Raw genomic sequence first — 17,759 nt, forward strand, 5'->3', positions numbered from 1 at the left:
CAGTTTTATTGCCATTTTGGTCCAAAAATAAAATCAGGTCATATTTGTCTTATAAAATCCTGTTATTTTGTCATTTTCCGCAGGGGCAAAATGATCATTTATTTTTTATAAATAAATACCATATTTTATAAGACAAATATGACCTGATTTGCCCTTGAGGAAAATGACAAAATTGTAGGATTTTATAAGACAAGTATGACCTGATTTATTTTTGAACCAAAATGGCAATAAAACTGAAACCACAGGGACCCAGATGCAAAAGGTTTGAGTTTTTGACTAAAGTGACAAAAATAACCAAACCTCAGGGACCAAAATGGCAGTTTACTCTTTATTAAATATCAAATATGTTATGTAAGGACTAATTATTTTTTGAATGTTTTGATTGGTCAATGAAATTTCAAATTTATAGACGAATTGGTGGATGTCACTATTTTGTTTTTTATGTTTATATAGTGTTTGAGTAAAATGAGAACGACTATTAATTAGTTGAGAGAATTGTAGAAACCAATATTAGTCATTGATCAACATTGTTTTGATGGTTGAGATTAATAACCACCAAATCAATGTAATCATTTTCCTTTATTAAATAAAGTTTTTAATTTTAGTGAGAGAAGGGTTATTTAGTCTTTTTTACTATGAGAGCATTTTAACACTGTCATTATATTTCTATGTATCAGACCCCATCAAATCTCAGCAAAACCCTCGCTTCCCTGTCACACTCCTTTTCCCACCAATAATTACATTGTTCTTCACCAACCTCACTTTGCCTCAAACCCATGGCAACGATAACTATAGCTGACGAGAGAACAATCAACGTTGATCCGAGACGCCTTTCCGCCGCGACGTGTTGGTCAGTTCTGTTTTAGGTATAATGGAAAACATGAAAACATACCTGATTGCAGTAGTACTGGTCAGCAGAGAATCCAGATGTGAAACGCAGCAATAAGGTTTGACATGATTGTCATCTTGATCTGGTTCCTCCTTAGGGTGCAATCTAATGATGGTGGTTTGAGAAACCGATAAAGGGTAATCGGCTGTAGAGAGGAGGTCGATTGATGTTATGTGAATCAGTTAGGTTATGTGTCTAACCCTAGAACCTCAACATAAGTCTCCTTATATATGCACCCAGGAGGAAACCCTAATTAGTTAATAATGGTAATAAGGCCCATCAACAATTACCAACTAATTATTTAATGGATTGTTATATATTTTGATCCATATAATGTAAATGATTATAATGGCCATATATATAAATAAATATATTATTTATTTATTCTTACATTCTCCCACTTGGCCGAGTAATCATTTACTATGAGTGTTAGATAAGCCTGATCAGGAGTTAACATTCATTTTAGCCTTAAACAAGTACTATAGCAGAGAAATACAGCCGTTGAATCATTATGCGACTCAGGACCCCCATTAATCATACTATAGCCTTAATTTAAAACCTAATCGTTATGATCAAAATACGCATAAGCCCTTTGTTTGATTTGTAACTTTATTTGTCTATATGCCATTATGTCGACTTGACATATTCTTAGAGACATACAAAATCAAACTGGTGAGGAAAATTAACTAATACTTAGTCATTCATAGTACGATATGCAATTGCGCACGGCTATTAATTAATACCCGTCTATGAGCTCTCTTAATAAGACTTATGGGTAATAGCCCTTCAGTTATAGGATCCTTAAGCATATCATGAATGTATTCGATACAAAACTTAGTTTCCTCAATTCGTTCATAAACGAATAATTAATTGCGTATCGAAATTTAATGCAGCACCTCTTGAACTGTTACTGTTCAAGGAGTTATGGTAGCTGACTTTATCACACTAAGTCTTCAAAACATTATATGGAGTTAATAAACTTATGAGTCCACTGATAAATTTCTAACAACATTTAGTGACCATATTATGTCGTTATAACTTAGGTTGTTGATATCAGTGTATTATGACTCCTCCATGAGATAGATTTTGTCTGCTGACATAAAGATACACCCAAAATTACATTTTGTAATCTTTGAATATCACAAAGTTAGAGTAATAAACCGGTTTTAATTCTCACTTCTTCTTTAAAGTATAGTCTCTCGTTTCTTTTAAAGATATTGTAATACTCCATTAGATGCTTCACATTAATCTAGACATATCTAGTGTGTTGCAATGTGAGTAATATATAAACGAGTATAGACTTAAACTTACATAAGGCTTCCAAGTAATGAAGCATAAGGAAATAATTTCATTTGTCATATTATCCTCTAAAGAAGAGCAGTATTTTGTTACATATGTAAGGACCCATTTAATGTTAAACTTATGGAACGAAACTAATGTCCCATTGGGTCTATCTCGGTACGTTATGATATCTATTACAAAAGAGACATCTCTGAGATCTATTATATCAAAGTTTGTGTTAACAATGCTTTGACTTATGTAACATATACTTGTCAAAAGAATATCATCTATATAGACAAGTTTATCTTAGTTGCTCCCACTCATTTTGAGGTAGGTTCATTAATCCACTTGATTCTTGATGAAAATAATTACGTTAGCTTTTCATCACATTATGATGTTTGCATTAACCCATACATGGATATTATTGGCTTACAAATAAAGTGTTCTTTAACCTTCAGTTTGAAACTTTAGGTTGTTATCTAATGAACATGTAAATGTGTCAGCCGTTTGTTAGGGAAAATTGTTTTTTAATGTTCATCTAATGTAGCTTTAAACCATTATAAGCTACTAGAACAGTGATGATCCTCAAAGAAATCTTTGATAATTTATCTCTTCCTAAGTATAACCTTTGACAATCAACCATGCTTCTTAGTGTCTTAACGCTTATATCAGGATTTGGTTTAGTTATGAACACTCTTAGGTAATTCAATCAAATCCCAAACGTTACACGAACACATAAAATCAGTTTTACTAGAAAACTGTTTTATTCCATTCAGATGATTAATTTACGCTAATGGCTTGATATTAAGAGATAGGATCAGTAAACATATCCAAAATCCATTTCAACTTCAGTTAGGGAGGTTACGTAATCATCAAAGTTAGTAGGTTTTTAAACCTAGATGACCTCCTGAGTTGATTATTGGGTTTTAAAAGTTTCAGCTTTATGGATTAGCTCTTGGTTAGGTTGCTATCATTTTCATTCTAAGTTTTGTAAGAGTTGGTGCAGTATGGTGTACAAGAGGTGTAATCGGAGTTAAATTCGGAGTGAAATTTAATGACACTCTTCCCCCCGCCTCTTGTATTCCTTACAAATCATGATAAGGACTTTGACTGCTCCCACTAACCTTAGAAAACTTTAGGAACTCAACATGCTTAGGGTCAATATTTAACGACCAACAAATTCTAATAGAGAAACAAGTTAATGACGTTAGTCGTTGTGATTTCTCTTGTTGAGGATTATGTTAGTTTAGGTAAGAAATCTAAGTGTGCCCACAATTAAGCAACAATGAAACTTTTGTAAGAGTAGCATTAGATTTTAATGAGACAAGTTTTGATAGAACAGTGTCGTGATGGAGCGGTGTCTTATACAAGAGGTGTAAATTTAGGTAATGTAAAATTTTTCACTCCCCCACCTCTTGCAATTGTTGCAAGTTATTATTAAGACACTTAATGCTCCCACTGATCTTCAATATCTCTAGAATGCTACAAGAGAAGTTTCAATGAGCTATGTGACGTGGGAACCTATCACATATACGTTAGACTTTATTTGACTTCTTTAATGTCCAGATATCATAAGAAACTTTATGGACATTTTTAATAGAAATCTTATTAAGTATATATATGAATAGATTTCTTCTAAGACCGTGGGCCACATGCGACAAAATTTAGATACAAGTTGATAGTCTTTCAAATGATAAATGAATTATGTCTGAATATTCCATTTGGAATAAGTTCCACGAATGTCAATGAATGACTTATGATGGACCCATACTTATTCCTTAAGCCAAGTAATATTTAGGGCTGTAACATCATGATTTAAAATCACTTAGAATGAGATTAGATGAATAATCATCCTCATTAACCATGTCATGATTTCTCATGAATTTTGGTTATAATGGATTAAATTTGTAAGTCTCATTTTCCATTTGTCAAATTCTCATTTACATGATGACAAAAGTTGTGAAAGTGTAAGGTATCATCTAGTTTTATCTTAGGTATTGTTTCAATCCAGATATTTAGTACAAATAAGATGAGAGTTTAAGGTAAGTGTGACTTTATGTTGACTATGCAAACCTCTCAACCTTCATAACATTGCTTAATTATGATACTATATTCGGATTAATCTTCAGAATATATAAGGCATCGAAAGGCGTTGTTAGAAGACTGCTTATTATGGTTCTTATAGTCTTAACATTTAATTCTGTCACTAACTCTCACGTTAGTTATTTGTTGACTTCTGGTAAGGAAACGTTTAAAACTAGAGTCAACTAATCATGTGTTAATAGGAATATTAAAGAATTATCAGACTTAAATATCATTAGTAAGTGACTATCTAATTAATTTAGCCAACTGTTCTTTAGAATAATGGATAGTCTCGTTGCTTATGTCTAGTCTAATGGCATAATTATGCAGTGAGATTTTCCCTTGAAGAACCTTAAAGTTGGAATTAGCACTTGTAATTTGTCTATGGACCTTAGAACAATCCTCTCTTAAGGTTTTAGTAGTTGTAAGGTGAATAACATCTTATTTTCCAGTTTCAAACATTTATTTCTATGTACATATGTTGCTTATCAACACACTCGTTATACTTTGGTACTTTTGAGTGTTATAGTTGATTTATAAGGCATCAAATTGTACAAGTGAAAATCTTAGTATGTAATGTACTGGAAAAAATGTACTTATTTCCATGCGTAAGCCCTTAACTTTATGGGTCATGGTATTGTACATTATTATGTATTCACATATACCACTTAGCTTATAGTTTAGAACTTTAAATGAAGGCATGCATATTAGGAATTCTTGTGATTATTCCACAATATAGATTAGTCTTAGGAAAGACTTAATCTGGAATAACCTTCTAGTGACAGCACTTATGTTAGAGAGTTCTTGATTATCATAAGAGACATCACATTCGATTTATCCTAATCATCATGCTCTACTTTTCTTCAGTAGTGCTTTATCAGAAGAGAGCAATAGAATTATCGTGTCTTAAGAGATAATCAAGGATTTAATTTAAGAGCTAATTCTTATAGAGACTTTAAGCAAAACATATTAGATTTAGGAATTAGAGTGGATGAGATATAGATTTATTCAAGAAAATTATAGTGAGTAAAAAATTATGGGTACTAAGAATAAGGCAGACGAAATGATCATAAAAAATTAATTAAGGATCATTAATATAAGGATCATTGTGTGAAGAGATTGTGATATGTCTATTACTAACATCAAAATAATAGACTTATTTAAAATTCTACTTAAACGAAGACAAATCAGCTTTGGCCAGAAGTGTAATCATTTAAGCATGTGTGCAAAGTAATCGTGACAAATCAGCTTTGGCCAGAAATGAGACAATCACTTTAGTTATGCACTTGTCAAGCATGCTAAACATAAATGAATTAAATCAGCTTTGGCCAGAATTAAGACATTTCACGTTTGTAATGCATACTCAACATAGCTTTTATAATACTTGAACAATAAATAGATGCATCAAATCAGCTTTGGCCAGAAGTGATACATCAAAAGCTCATTCAAGTTAAGCCATTTTGGTTTTGTAAAACATTATTTGATCCTTATTAATTAACTAAGTATTTACAAAAACCAATTATTTAGTAGCAAACCATCTGTTAGCGCTGGGGTTGCAGAGGGGCAGCGTGCCCCCAGCGCGGGGTTCGGGGCGGAGCCCCGAGCTAAATCTTAGTTCATATTAAACAACCTAAAATAATGAAGTTTCGAGTGAGATCTCGACTCAGTTATGAGATCCCGAGTGAGATCTCGAGTCAAGTCTCGACTCAGCTTATAACATTATGAGGTTTCGACTCATTAATGGTCTCGAGTCGCAACCTCAGTGTCTCGAGTCGTAATCATGGTCTCGACTGCTGTGAATTATGAGATCTCGACTCCTTATGAGGTCTCGAGTCGCAACCATGGTCTCGAGTTGTGATGTTGTGGTCTCGAGTTGTAGCTTTATGGTCTCGAGTCGCAACCTTATGGTCTCGAGTTATGACCTTATGGTCTCGAGTCGAGACCTTTGTCTCGAGTTGTAAAGATTGAAGCCCTTAGTCGAAACCTCAGTGGTCTCGAGTCGAGACCTTATGATCTCGAGTCGAAATCGTTGTCTCGAGTTATAAACATTTGAGAACACTTATGATTTCGAGTCGAGTTCGAGTGGTCTCGAATCGAGATCTTGGTCTCGACTCGTTAAAGGGATCTCGAAACTTCCTGTTACAGCTGTTAGTGATAATAACTGAAAATTCGAATTCTAAGGTTTTTGAGATATGGTTTCCTGTTTTAATGATGATCTAATTTTGTCAAAATATTTCGAAAATTTTATCTGATTATCAATTAACAGTTTTCGAATAAACTTAGATGATAAAATTGGATCAAAACAGGAAAAAACACTCAATAATCCTAATTACATTCCAAAACATAAAGGAATTTCGAATTTTCCTAAGAACATGATGAACCCTAAAAAATTAAAACATAAATTCTGGAATCCGACATCTGTTATTTTAATGATTTCGGAAAGGTGAATAAATAGGTTATAATTTCGGAATATTTGTAAGACATCAAAACATAAGATCCGAAATTGTTTATGAAGAAAAACTCGAAACAGAGTTTCGAATTTATGTTTTTCCCGAAACAGTGATTTCGAGATACTTGGTCTCGAAACAGACTTTTAAATTTTATTAAGTTTTCAAACTCTGTTTTTCAGATTTCAATCCCAGAATAATGGATACGAAAACAGAACTGACTAATCAACATATGCTCTGATACCACATGTTGGTCAGTTCTGTTTTAGGTATAATGGAAAACATGAAAACATACCTGATTGCAGTAGTACTGGTCAGCAGAGAATCCAGATGTGAAACGCAGCAATAAGGTTTGACATGATTGTCATCTTGATCTGGTTCCTCCTTAGGGTGCAATCTAATGATGGTGGTTTGAGAAACCGATAAAGGGTAATCGGCTGTAGAGAGGAGGTCGATTGATGTTATGTGAATCAGTTAGGTTATGTGTCTAACCCTAGAACCTCAACATAAGTCTCCTTATATATGCACCCAGGAGGAAACCCTAATTAGTTAATAATGGTAATAAGGCCCATCAACAATTACCAACTAATTATTTAATGGATTGTTATATATTTTGATCCATATAATGTAAATGATTATAATGGCCATATATAAATAAATATATTATTTATTTATTCTTACACGACGAACCTGGAAGTCAACGTCTAAGAACAATCAAAAAGTTAGTGTTTTTATGGGTCTCGTTTTCCGGTGTGTCTGTGTTTTGCTTCTTACCGATAATGTTGCAAGGGGGGGGGGGGGGCTTTGGGCCTGTGCGGAAGGTGCCACCGCACAGGGCCATTATCCCGGAGGGCCCAAAAGAAATTTATTTATATATACTGTACAAATAAAGGTTATTAAAAATAAAAGTTAAAAATATGCTATGTGATCTAGGGGAAAAAACAGCTGTAAACGGAACAAGTGATTCAAAGTTCGATCCTTGCCGAATCGTTCTTTTCTTTTTTTCATTTATTTTCTTGCAGACTTATTTTTTCAATTGGGCTTTGTAAACCCATCATATCCAAGCTGACTTATTTCCTAGCTCACTTTTTGTTTTGCTTTGCTCCATGTTTCTATTAGGCTTTAAACATTTTTAATTAAAAATATAACCTTTGGTTCATTGAATTGTAATATATATTAATTTAAAACCTTATAAACAAGCAACTTTTTTATGCTTAAAATGGTTGTATTCTTGGCTTTGGGAGTTTTTCAAAAAAAAAAAAATAATTTGAAATTTTCATTTCTAACTCTAATGTTGTCATATTTAAAAATTTAAGTCTAAAGTTTCAATCTTTAGTAATTTAAACCTTTGATTAATTTGGTTTTTCACTTTTAATTTAAAAGTTTTTACCTTTTTCAATTTAACCTCTTTGATTTTTTTGCTTTTAATCCAAAGCTTTTTATCTTTTGCAATTTAACCCCAACACTTTTTTACTTTCAATTTGGATACCTTATACTTTTCATCTTTCGCAAACTTTCCGTTTAACGTTTCGTTCTAAATTTTCCGAGTTAACAAGCCGCAACGTGCGTGTGAGATTCAACGTTTTTTTCATTTACTTTTCCCGCTTGACAGGCCCATCGCAGCACATCTATTTTTCCCATTTGATAGGTCTGCCGCAGCACGCGGGTCAGAGATCGACTAAGTTATTATTTTATATGTTTTATTCACAGGCTCGCGGTCATGTAAGAAACATTTGCATTTCATGTAATACGATATATAAGTAATGAATCCCCGCCGCATTGCGGCGGGGGGTAATTCTAGTTCTATATTATTTGAAAGTGTTATTTTTAATATGATGTTTTAAATGTTTAAAGCACACATGTATAAGCCATCAAAATTGTCTCAAGATCTTTACAAGAGACCCATAATTAAATTTAACCAAAAAAATACTAAAATCATAACCTATTTAGTTTTGGCTCATTTATCATTCTATAACTGGTGTGTGTGTGTGTGTGTGTGTGTGTGGGGTGTGTGTGTGGTGTGTGTGTGTGTGTGTGTGTGAGAGAGAGAGAGAGAGAGAGAGAGAGCACGCTTTAGGGGCTTAATTTTTTAACTCGCACTGGGCCTTAAGAACCCCTCAACTTCTCAGAGACGGCCCTGATAAGCAGACATGGTTGCAACCACCCGTGATTCTAGCCGCGGTAACAAAAGATTGATTAGAATCCAGGTGTGATATATCTTAGTTCAGGTAAAACGTGGATCCCTTAACTTGTGCTTTTATTGTTTGGTTGCTTGGTGGTCATAATGGTTTTACGACTTCTAGAAAATGAAAGGCCACAGACAAGGCAAATGCGTAAGGAGATGGATGGCCGGTGTTTATTATTATCCCTTGATGATAGCAACACTCCTAAACGAGTGATTGCAACACGATCTTTCACAAAGAAACGTAAAGAGATGTTGAACGTTTCTGATGGATCAACTGACAATCAAAAGAAACGAAAAGTTGTGCAACAACTGGAAATACCAAGCATAAAGACACGTTCTTCCCCCAAGCAGCTATACAAAACAATATCAGTCATGTCACACAGGCAATAGGAAGCTGTTAAGAAGATGGGTTTGTGTCACACCCTGATTTCCGGTGGGCTCTGAAAGGTAGGGTTTAAGCGTGATGATTGGATAATAGTATCACAAGTTATATGCAGCGGAAGTATTGGAGCAAAAATAATTTAATTAAATAAAGTCTTGAATATATATAAAAGTTATACAAGCGTTCAATGTATACCCACATTTGGGATCAATAAAAAGAGCTTTAGACATCATAGGCCTTAAGCTAGGAGTTGCAAATTCCATAGGCTTTATCATAGCCGACCCGGATTCCCAGCCTAATATCAAGGTTTGGTACATGTGGTTCAATCTTTTGAAAATACGTTAGCTTTCGCTGGTAAATACAATTAATTGACTCGTTTTGAAAATAGTTTTTCAAAAAGAGTTTCATAGATAGATAAAACCCGTAGGTAATCATTTAATATTTCTTGGGATTTTATTTTGTCACCAGTTTTACAATACTTGTCATACAGTCGGGAGCCAGAAATCAGTGCCGGTCATTTTCAGTGCTATAATGACTAAGGTATACACCAAAGTTTAATAACGCGTCTTATAGTCAGTATGCCTACCCCAGCGCGTTATTTAGTATGGCCATAATAGTTCATGAGTCGAGACGCCCGGACACGTACCATTAATCCCCAATTGTTTCAGTTATCAAGTAATACGGATTAAACTAAGTTCTTATATTTATACGCAATCACAGGGGTCATTTATATAATACCCGCTCCAAGTGGCATATTTGCCATACCTAGGGCTGTAAACGAACCGAACGTTCAGTGAACAGTTCGTGAACTGTTCGGCGGGAAGTTCGTTTATGTTCGTTCGATAAGCTTAACGAACGAACACGAACAAAAAATTTCGTTCGATAAGCTTAACGAACGAACACGAACAAAGGTCTCGTTCGTTTGACTGCGTTCGTGAGCGTTCAGTAATATGTTCGTTTATGTTCATTCGTGTTCGTTCGTTTACGTCCGTTCGTGTTCGGTTTTTTATGTTTATTTTTCTAAAAGTTTTTAATGTTTTATTAATTTTTTATCTCCAATCGATTGAACCTAATATTATCCATCCCTTTAATCTTTAAATAGTTATATTTAACTACTTTCATTGTGTACAATGTTTAAGATTAACGATGCCTTTTTTAATTTTCAAAATTAAAGTTCATTTGTGTTCGTTTGCGTTCGTGGTTAGTGTTCACGAACTGTTCGCGAACAACCAAAATTCCTTAACGAACGAACACGAACACAAACTTCTGTTCGTCATGTGTTCGCGAACAGTTCACGAACATCCAAATTCCTTAACGAACAAACGCAAACATAGCCTTGTTCTTGTTCGTGTTCGTTCGGTTCGTTTACAGCCCTAGCCATACCCCCAGTTTTAAAACAAAATAAGTTACGAGTATTTATCTTTTGCTAGCTTCCAACCGATAACGATTTTAGTTTAGCAAAAGCCGCAAGTCTAATTATTATTGACCCAAGTCTGATTATCTTGGGGGGAGGGGGTTTCTATAGTCCGGAATGAACAAAAATAGTTATCTGTTAGAATGTATACAGGTCATAGGCTAGTTCCTTAGACATGACCCGTTACTTAAGAATAGGTTTGAAAGTCAGAATGTTGTTAGTTTAGCTTAAAACCATTTATTTAGCCATTTTAACGGAAAAGGACATAGTTGTCATTTTTATTATATAATTAAAAGACTTGCCATTTGACCTACAAAACGACATGACCAATAGGTATAACTTTAGAGGGTTATACTCTATAATAATACGGTCATAATGTCGAGTTTAATCAGGTGCTAACGTTGACCAAACTGGTCCGAATCAAAAGTAAAAAAAAAAGTTAAATTGCTTGACTTTCGATATAGAATGAGGTTCTAAACTGAATCGGACGAGTTGGGCATGCTAATATATGTATATATAAGTTATTTAAGTGTCAAAAAAGTGAGTTATAAGCTTAGAAACTCATTTATGGGATTTATGCAAATTGTTGCAATTTTTACTTTTTAAGTAGCATGCTTGACTCGTTAATTCGACTAGTAAATGTGATGATCTGAGGCTATGATCATAGAGGAATCATACCATCGTTATTTAGATCACATTGGAAAGTTTGGATTGAACTTTTACTTGACCATATTCGCCAGAACCGAAAGTCAAACTGTTTGACTTTTAGTTGATAACTAGCTAAAATGAATGAAATAAAACTAGGAAAAGACTTACTAGAGAATAGGAACACTAAAGAACACTAGAGAGCAGCTCCAAACTTCAGGAATTGCTCCAGAGAAGTGTTTAGAGTGAATTGAGAAGATGCGAGTGTTATGAACACTAAGAACACCTATTTATACTACTCAAGAGGTCACCAAATCATGCCAAATGTCCCACCAGATGTTATGGACATACTTAATGTCCTTCCAGGTGTGAAATGGAGGTGATAAGTGGCAAGAAATGGAGATATGTGGCATATGGCAGCAGTGGCAGGCCAGCTGCCAATTTGCTGTCGATAGGCACCTCATGCGGACCGTAAGAGGTGAGCCTTGCAGTCCACATGAGCTTAACATTATATGAAAAAGTTATTAACATTATAAAAACATGGGAGAATTAGAGTAGAGAGAAACTATTGCCTTAGATGAACTAAAATACCCTTACACAAACCCATGCTTCTCTTTTCTTTTTACAATTCCACTTATTTAATCTTGGCCATTTATTTTAAATCTAATGGATATGATTGATTCTTAACATTCCTACCAAAAAAAATATTTCTATTATATCCTGACCTGAAGAAAAAGGTGTGAAATGCTATTATCTCTTATTTTACATGAAGAAAAATGTGTGAAATGCTATTATTCCTTCTTTTATATTTCACTTTGTATTATAACACTTTGTAATATGTTATAAGGCAATACTAAATTTTATAGATGAGCCCATTCTTTATTTTTAGTAACTGTGATAATAATTACAACAAATATTACAATTGGATGCAAGTAATATTCCAAAAAAAAAGATGCCAAAAAAACTAAGTTGTGATTCCGTTACTTTAGTAAAATAACTAGATGATTGAACCTGCGCGTTGCCACGAGGAGGCAAAGGAAATTCGATCGGTATCGCCTGTTCATCTTGATATTGGCACGCGCTACGGGAAACGAAAAACAAAACCGAAAGTTAAATTCGTAACATAACAAAAAGGATATGTACATGTTTATATCTTTCAAACAATTAAAAAAAATATACTGAAATACATACTTTTTTGATCGAATAACAACGACATCAATACTATCTTAACGAAACCGATATTTATTTTTATAGATTTTTAGACGTTTCTACTTGTGTCTTGACGAACCAAACCGATTTTGATCGAATAACGACGTCAATACTATCTTAACCGGTGCCGGTATCAATGTCATTTTTATAGTTATTACGTCAGATATTCAGTCGATATCGATTCGGTTCGCAACAGTGCCGGTACAATACAAACACTCGATATAGTAACAACGTTTCGACGTAAAATTTTTTTTGGAAATGAGTTGGGTGCTTATTTTACGTACGTTTCTATGTTTTGATGTTTAATCATATTCTATTTTTTGTCTTTTTATATTAACCAGATTACTTTTCTACCTAACCTTTGATAAAGTTATCGTATAGCTAATAAACTTCAACAAAGTTGTTCTGCTTCATCAATGTTTTACGTGACGTAAGTCATTTGATGTTAGAAATTTGTGTTTTTGTTTTACCCAGCCCCACCACGGTTTTACGCCCCGCTCCGCGGGCCTTAACACTAGTAATAATAATACAACAATAATAAACGGTCAAAACTCAAAATCAGTGAGTTATCGTCGAAGGCCAAAAAAAGAGAACACGGACAAAGTCACATACTCGTGTCGGTTAAGTTCTAGGTTTTGAGTTTCAATGTTTAACATCAAAACAACAACGATAAGACGACCAAACTCTTTGATATTTCATTCAATAAGACAAAAAGAAATAAATTCATCCGAACAAACTCTTTAACATCCATCCATGTAATTGTTGATTATTTCTACTACTTGTCACGGTAACTTCTAGATACAAAAACCGTTGCATTCACGGAACAAGAGAGGAAAGATTCTACTTCTTTACATCCTCGTACTCCGCCTCTGGCGCTTGTTCACCGCCACCTTGTGATCCTCCAGATCCCGACCCTGAACCGCCTTGCATATGCTGTCCAATCTTCGATTGCGCCTTGTTTGCAGCATCAATCTTGGCCTGAATCTCCGCAGCATCCTCACCACCAGCAGCTTTCCTCAAATCAGAAACCGCACCCTCTATTTCAGACACCACTTCACTCGGAAGCTTATCTCTGTACTCGTTCAGATTCTTCTCAACGCTGTAAATGGTCGTGTCGGCATTGTTCTTAGCGTCAATCAGCGCCTTCCTTTCAGCATCCTTTTGGGCGTGAAGCTCTGCATCCTTAACCATCTTCTCGATTTCAGAATCTGAGAGACCACCCGACGACCTAATTGTAATTTGCTGTTCTTTGCCGGTGGTCTTGTCTTTGGCTGAAACGGTGACGATACCATTTGCGTCGATGTCGAATGTTACCTCGATTTGAGGCATGCCTCTTGGAGCGGGAGGAATGCCCATGAGTTCAAACTCGCCCAGTAACTTGTTGTCGGATGCCATTTCACGCTCCCCTTGCAAAACTTTAATGCCCACTTGAGTTTGGTTGTCAGCTGCTGTTGAAAATGTCTACAAACAAAACCACAATTAACAATATATATATTTTCACCTCTACACGAAAATAAAAATATAAATGATGACTCACTTGACTTTTCTTGGTTGGGATCGTGGTGTTCCGACTGATGAGCTTGGTGAAGATGCCACCGAGTGTCTCGATACCAAGTGATAGAGGAGTGACATCAAGTAAAAGAAGTTCTTTAACGTCACCACGAAGAATGCCACCCTGAATAGCAGCTCCCATAGCAACTGCTTCATCGGGATTCACCCCTTTGCTTGGCGTCTTCCCAAAGATTTCCGTAACAACTTCCTGAACTTTGGGAACACGAGTCATCCCACCAACAAGGAGAACTTCATCAACATCCTTGGTTGTGACTCCCGCATCCTTCACACAGTTTTTGCATGGGTTCCTGGTCCTCTCAATCAGGCTGCTTACTAGAGCCTCAAATTTCGACCTTGTGAGAGTGATGTTCAAATGCTTAGCACCAGATGCATCAGCTGTGATGAACGGCAAGTTAATATCGGTTTGTGTTGTTGATGACAGCTCGATTTTAGCTTTCTCAGCAGCTTCCCGAAGTCGCTGGAGGGCAAGTCTGTCTTTTGTCAAGTCTATTCCCTCTGTTCTCTTGAACTCGCTAACCAAGAAGTCTAACAACGTGTTGTCAAAGTCTTCTCCTCCAAGAAACGTATCACCGTTTGTCGCTTTCACCTGTATAAACAAAAACAATTAGTATATATATGAGATATTGAGATATCCACTTAACAAAGAAACGATTCTTGGACAGAGAAACTGGATACCTCGAAAACACCATTTGATATCTCCAAGATGGAAACATCAAAAGTTCCACCACCGAGATCAAAAACTGCAATGAGACCTTCTTTGTTGTTTAACCCATAGGAAAGTGCAGCAGCTGTTGGCTCGTTGATGATCCTCTGCACGTCTAAACCAGCAATTCGCCCAGCATCCTTGGTAGCTTGCCTTTGTGCATCGTTGAAGTAAGCTGGTACAGTGATAACAGCTTTACTAATGGTCTTTCCAAGATATGCTTCAGCGGTTTCCTTCATTTTAGTGAGAACAAAAGCACCGATCTGGCTCGGAGAATACTTCTGTCCATTGGCCTCAACCCAAGCATCTCCATTTGGAGCCTTGACGATCTTATACGGAACCATTCCCATCTCTTTCTGTGTCTGGGGATCATCGAATCGTCTTCCGATCAAACGCTTTGTCCCAAACACGGTGTTTGTTGGGTTAGTAACAGCTTGACGTTTCGCAGGAGTGCCCACGATTAACTCTCCTTTCTGGTTAAAGGCCACAACCGATGGAGTTGTACGTGCACCTTCAGCATTCTCGATAACTTTTGCGGTCTGATTACAAGAGCATCAACAAATGTATTTTAATTAATTAATATTAAGTACCCAAATACGCAAGTCCTTCAAACAGCTTAAACATAGATCTTACCTTGCCCTCCATGACTGCAACACATGAGTTCGTGGTACCCAAATCAATCCCAATAACTTCATTTCCAAGAGGTCTTGAGCTGTATCAAAATCATTTATTAACTACAACTGAAAGAGATAAACGCATATGTGTGCAGTATAGTAGACGCATGGTACCTGAAGGGCCTGGCAATTACGCCTAACTTATGACTTAAATGTGACCCGGTCAATGACGTTTTGGCTCCACTTAACTGCATGAAGATTCAAAAAGCAACATTCAAAACTAGTTTTTTAATTATTAAAGTACTAACACAGAGACAGAGAACGATAACAGACGGGAAACCATCGAGGATCATTTCCCATTTTTGACACTGCACAACTCAAACCCATATATCCATGCATGGTTTAAAAAGGCTTTCCGAGGCCCGCCTCGGCTGAGGCTATGAAAAACCGCCTTAAACGCTTAGCCTCATAGGGTCAACTGAAACCTAGGCCTCAGTCATCCGAGGCTTTCCAAGGCTGTCCGAGGCGCTGAGGCGAGGCGGTGAGGCTACCAGACCTTGTGAAAATGGAAAATTTTAGGTTTTTTGGACTTTATTTTAGACCCATTTAGTGTTATTAAGCTTAATTGGTGGGTCAACCCAATAGTTCACTTAAAAAACATCTATTAGGTTAAAAAAACCTAATCGAAAAGAAGATATCAGTTGGGCACGAATAGGATGAACAACTTGGTGTACGTTATGTACAATAGGAGATTGAAGCAAAAGTTTATAAAGAAGACGAAACTAAAAGATGATGAAGTCCCGATAGTTGCCGATGTTGTTTTCCCGGATGATGAGTGGATAGCCAACCCGAGTGGGGATGAAGATGGCATTGGTGGAGTTGGCGGGTCAAAATGTCAAATGAGGAAAAAGGTGAGAGTTCATCATCTAGGAGAAAAGGGAAAAGAGTTATTTATTAATTTGGTTGATGACGATCTAAATACGCTAGATGAAAACTTTGAGGATGATGATGCGGAGGAAAACGAGTTCTATGATATTCAGATGTCATAACATTACTAATTTAAGTTGTTCGAACTATTTTATGATGTTTGTTTTATGCTAAACCTTGTTTGTTTTCCTATTTTCTATTTATGATGTTTGTTTTATGGTAATTTGTGATTTTATGAGATATATATATTTTTTTAATTTTTTAATATTGTTTTGAGGCTTACGCCTCGACCTGCCTCGAGGCTTAAGCCTCGTGAGGCTAGGGGAAAACGCCTCGATACCCGTTTCCGCCTTTTTAAACCTTGTATCCATGTGATGCATCATACAATTGTGGCACTTCTATGATTTTTCATAACAGATGGTTTAACCGCAAACAAGTTACTTATCAGCACTTAACTAACTTTTTGCTTTGCATATCATACAAGTAGCAAACAGTGACCAGGGAAAAAACACAGTGTTACCTTTCAGTAAATCATCCGATAACAAAAACTCAAAATAACACTAAAATCATGGAAATAACCAATAATCCTACAGTTAATTCACAATATCTTATAACAAGAAGCCATCTCTACCTTGAATCAATATTATCTCAAAATAAAAAACAAATCGAGCTGTAATTAGCGCATCAAAACTGCAATAATTATCTTCTCTAGATGAGCAAAACACTAAATCTACACGATATAAAACACATATTCATGTAACTTATCAAAGATATACACACAAACAAACAAACAGAAATAAGGGTGAGAAACACCTCGATTTCCCCAAATATTATCGGATCATACATACATATACATCCAGAGAAAGAAAGAACGAAAGAAAAAAAGGTGTAAAATGGAAGCATACGGATTTGAAGGCGGATAGAGAAGCGGATGAGATGTCTCGTCGACGAAGAGATCTGAGGAACGCGGCGGTGGCCATGGAATCACTGGTGTTGGTTTAGGGTTTAGGGTTTTTGAAACAAAATCGGTGATGAAGTGGTGTTGAGAGAGACAATGCTGCTGCTACTGAAATAGTAAAATGTTAGGGCTTCTAGATGCTCCTCGACTTTATCCAGAGTTTATTAATTTATTTCAATAAATACTACTTCTAAATAAAATGACTATATTCACAAATCCGAGAGCGAATCGATCACACTAACAAAACGGTATTCAACAAACTTAGAAATGGTTTTAATTGGTTGTACATGGTTTTAATGGTTTTTTAACATAAAGTCTACGATAGATTTATGAAACTAGAGTTTTGTATGAGGTTGATAATCGCTTAAAAAACAAAATTCACTATCATAGTCATTCTCATCAACGGTAACATGACTACTTACGTTTCTTACAGTTTAAAATAAGAAGTTTT

At 35.6% G+C, this 17,759-nt stretch overlaps 1 protein-coding gene across 1 annotated transcript; it reads right to left on the bottom strand.

Moving 5' to 3' along the window:
- Positions 1-13,204: 13,204 nt before the first annotated feature.
- LOC110940198 (heat shock 70 kDa protein, mitochondrial) lies at positions 13,205-17,449 on the bottom strand. Its single transcript, XM_022181751.2, has 6 exons — positions 17,256-17,449; positions 15,598-15,671; positions 15,443-15,521; positions 14,782-15,348; positions 14,072-14,692; positions 13,205-13,995 (listed from the first exon to the last, which is right to left on the bottom strand). Exons 1-6 carry the CDS (start codon positions 17,328-17,330, stop codon positions 13,375-13,377), a joined length of 2,037 nt encoding a protein of 678 aa, XP_022037443.1. The 5' UTR covers positions 17,331-17,449; the 3' UTR covers positions 13,205-13,374.
- Between the last annotated feature and the right edge of the window lie 310 nt (positions 17,450-17,759).

This window comes from Helianthus annuus, chromosome 16, assembly GCF_002127325.2.
Source record: "Helianthus annuus cultivar XRQ/B chromosome 16, HanXRQr2.0-SUNRISE, whole genome shotgun sequence".
Lineage (NCBI taxonomy): Eukaryota > Viridiplantae > Streptophyta > Magnoliopsida > Asterales > Asteraceae > Helianthus > Helianthus annuus.

What these genes read in the sequence shown, in the direction of transcription:
- LOC110940198 (XM_022181751.2), bottom strand. Translation starts at nt 17,330, where the DNA reads ATGGCCACCGCCGCGTTCCTCAGATCTCTTCGTCGACGAGACATCTCA. An exon ending in TATCAAATGGTGTTTTCGAG is followed by an intron (nt 14,693 to 14,781) that starts GTATCCAGTTTC and finishes TTGTTTATACAG; the next exon opens with GTGAAAGCGACAAACGGTGA. An exon ending in TCCCAACCAAGAAAAGTCAA is followed by an intron (nt 13,996 to 14,071) that starts GTGAGTCATCAT and finishes TTTTGTTTGTAG; the next exon opens with ACATTTTCAACAGCAGCTGA.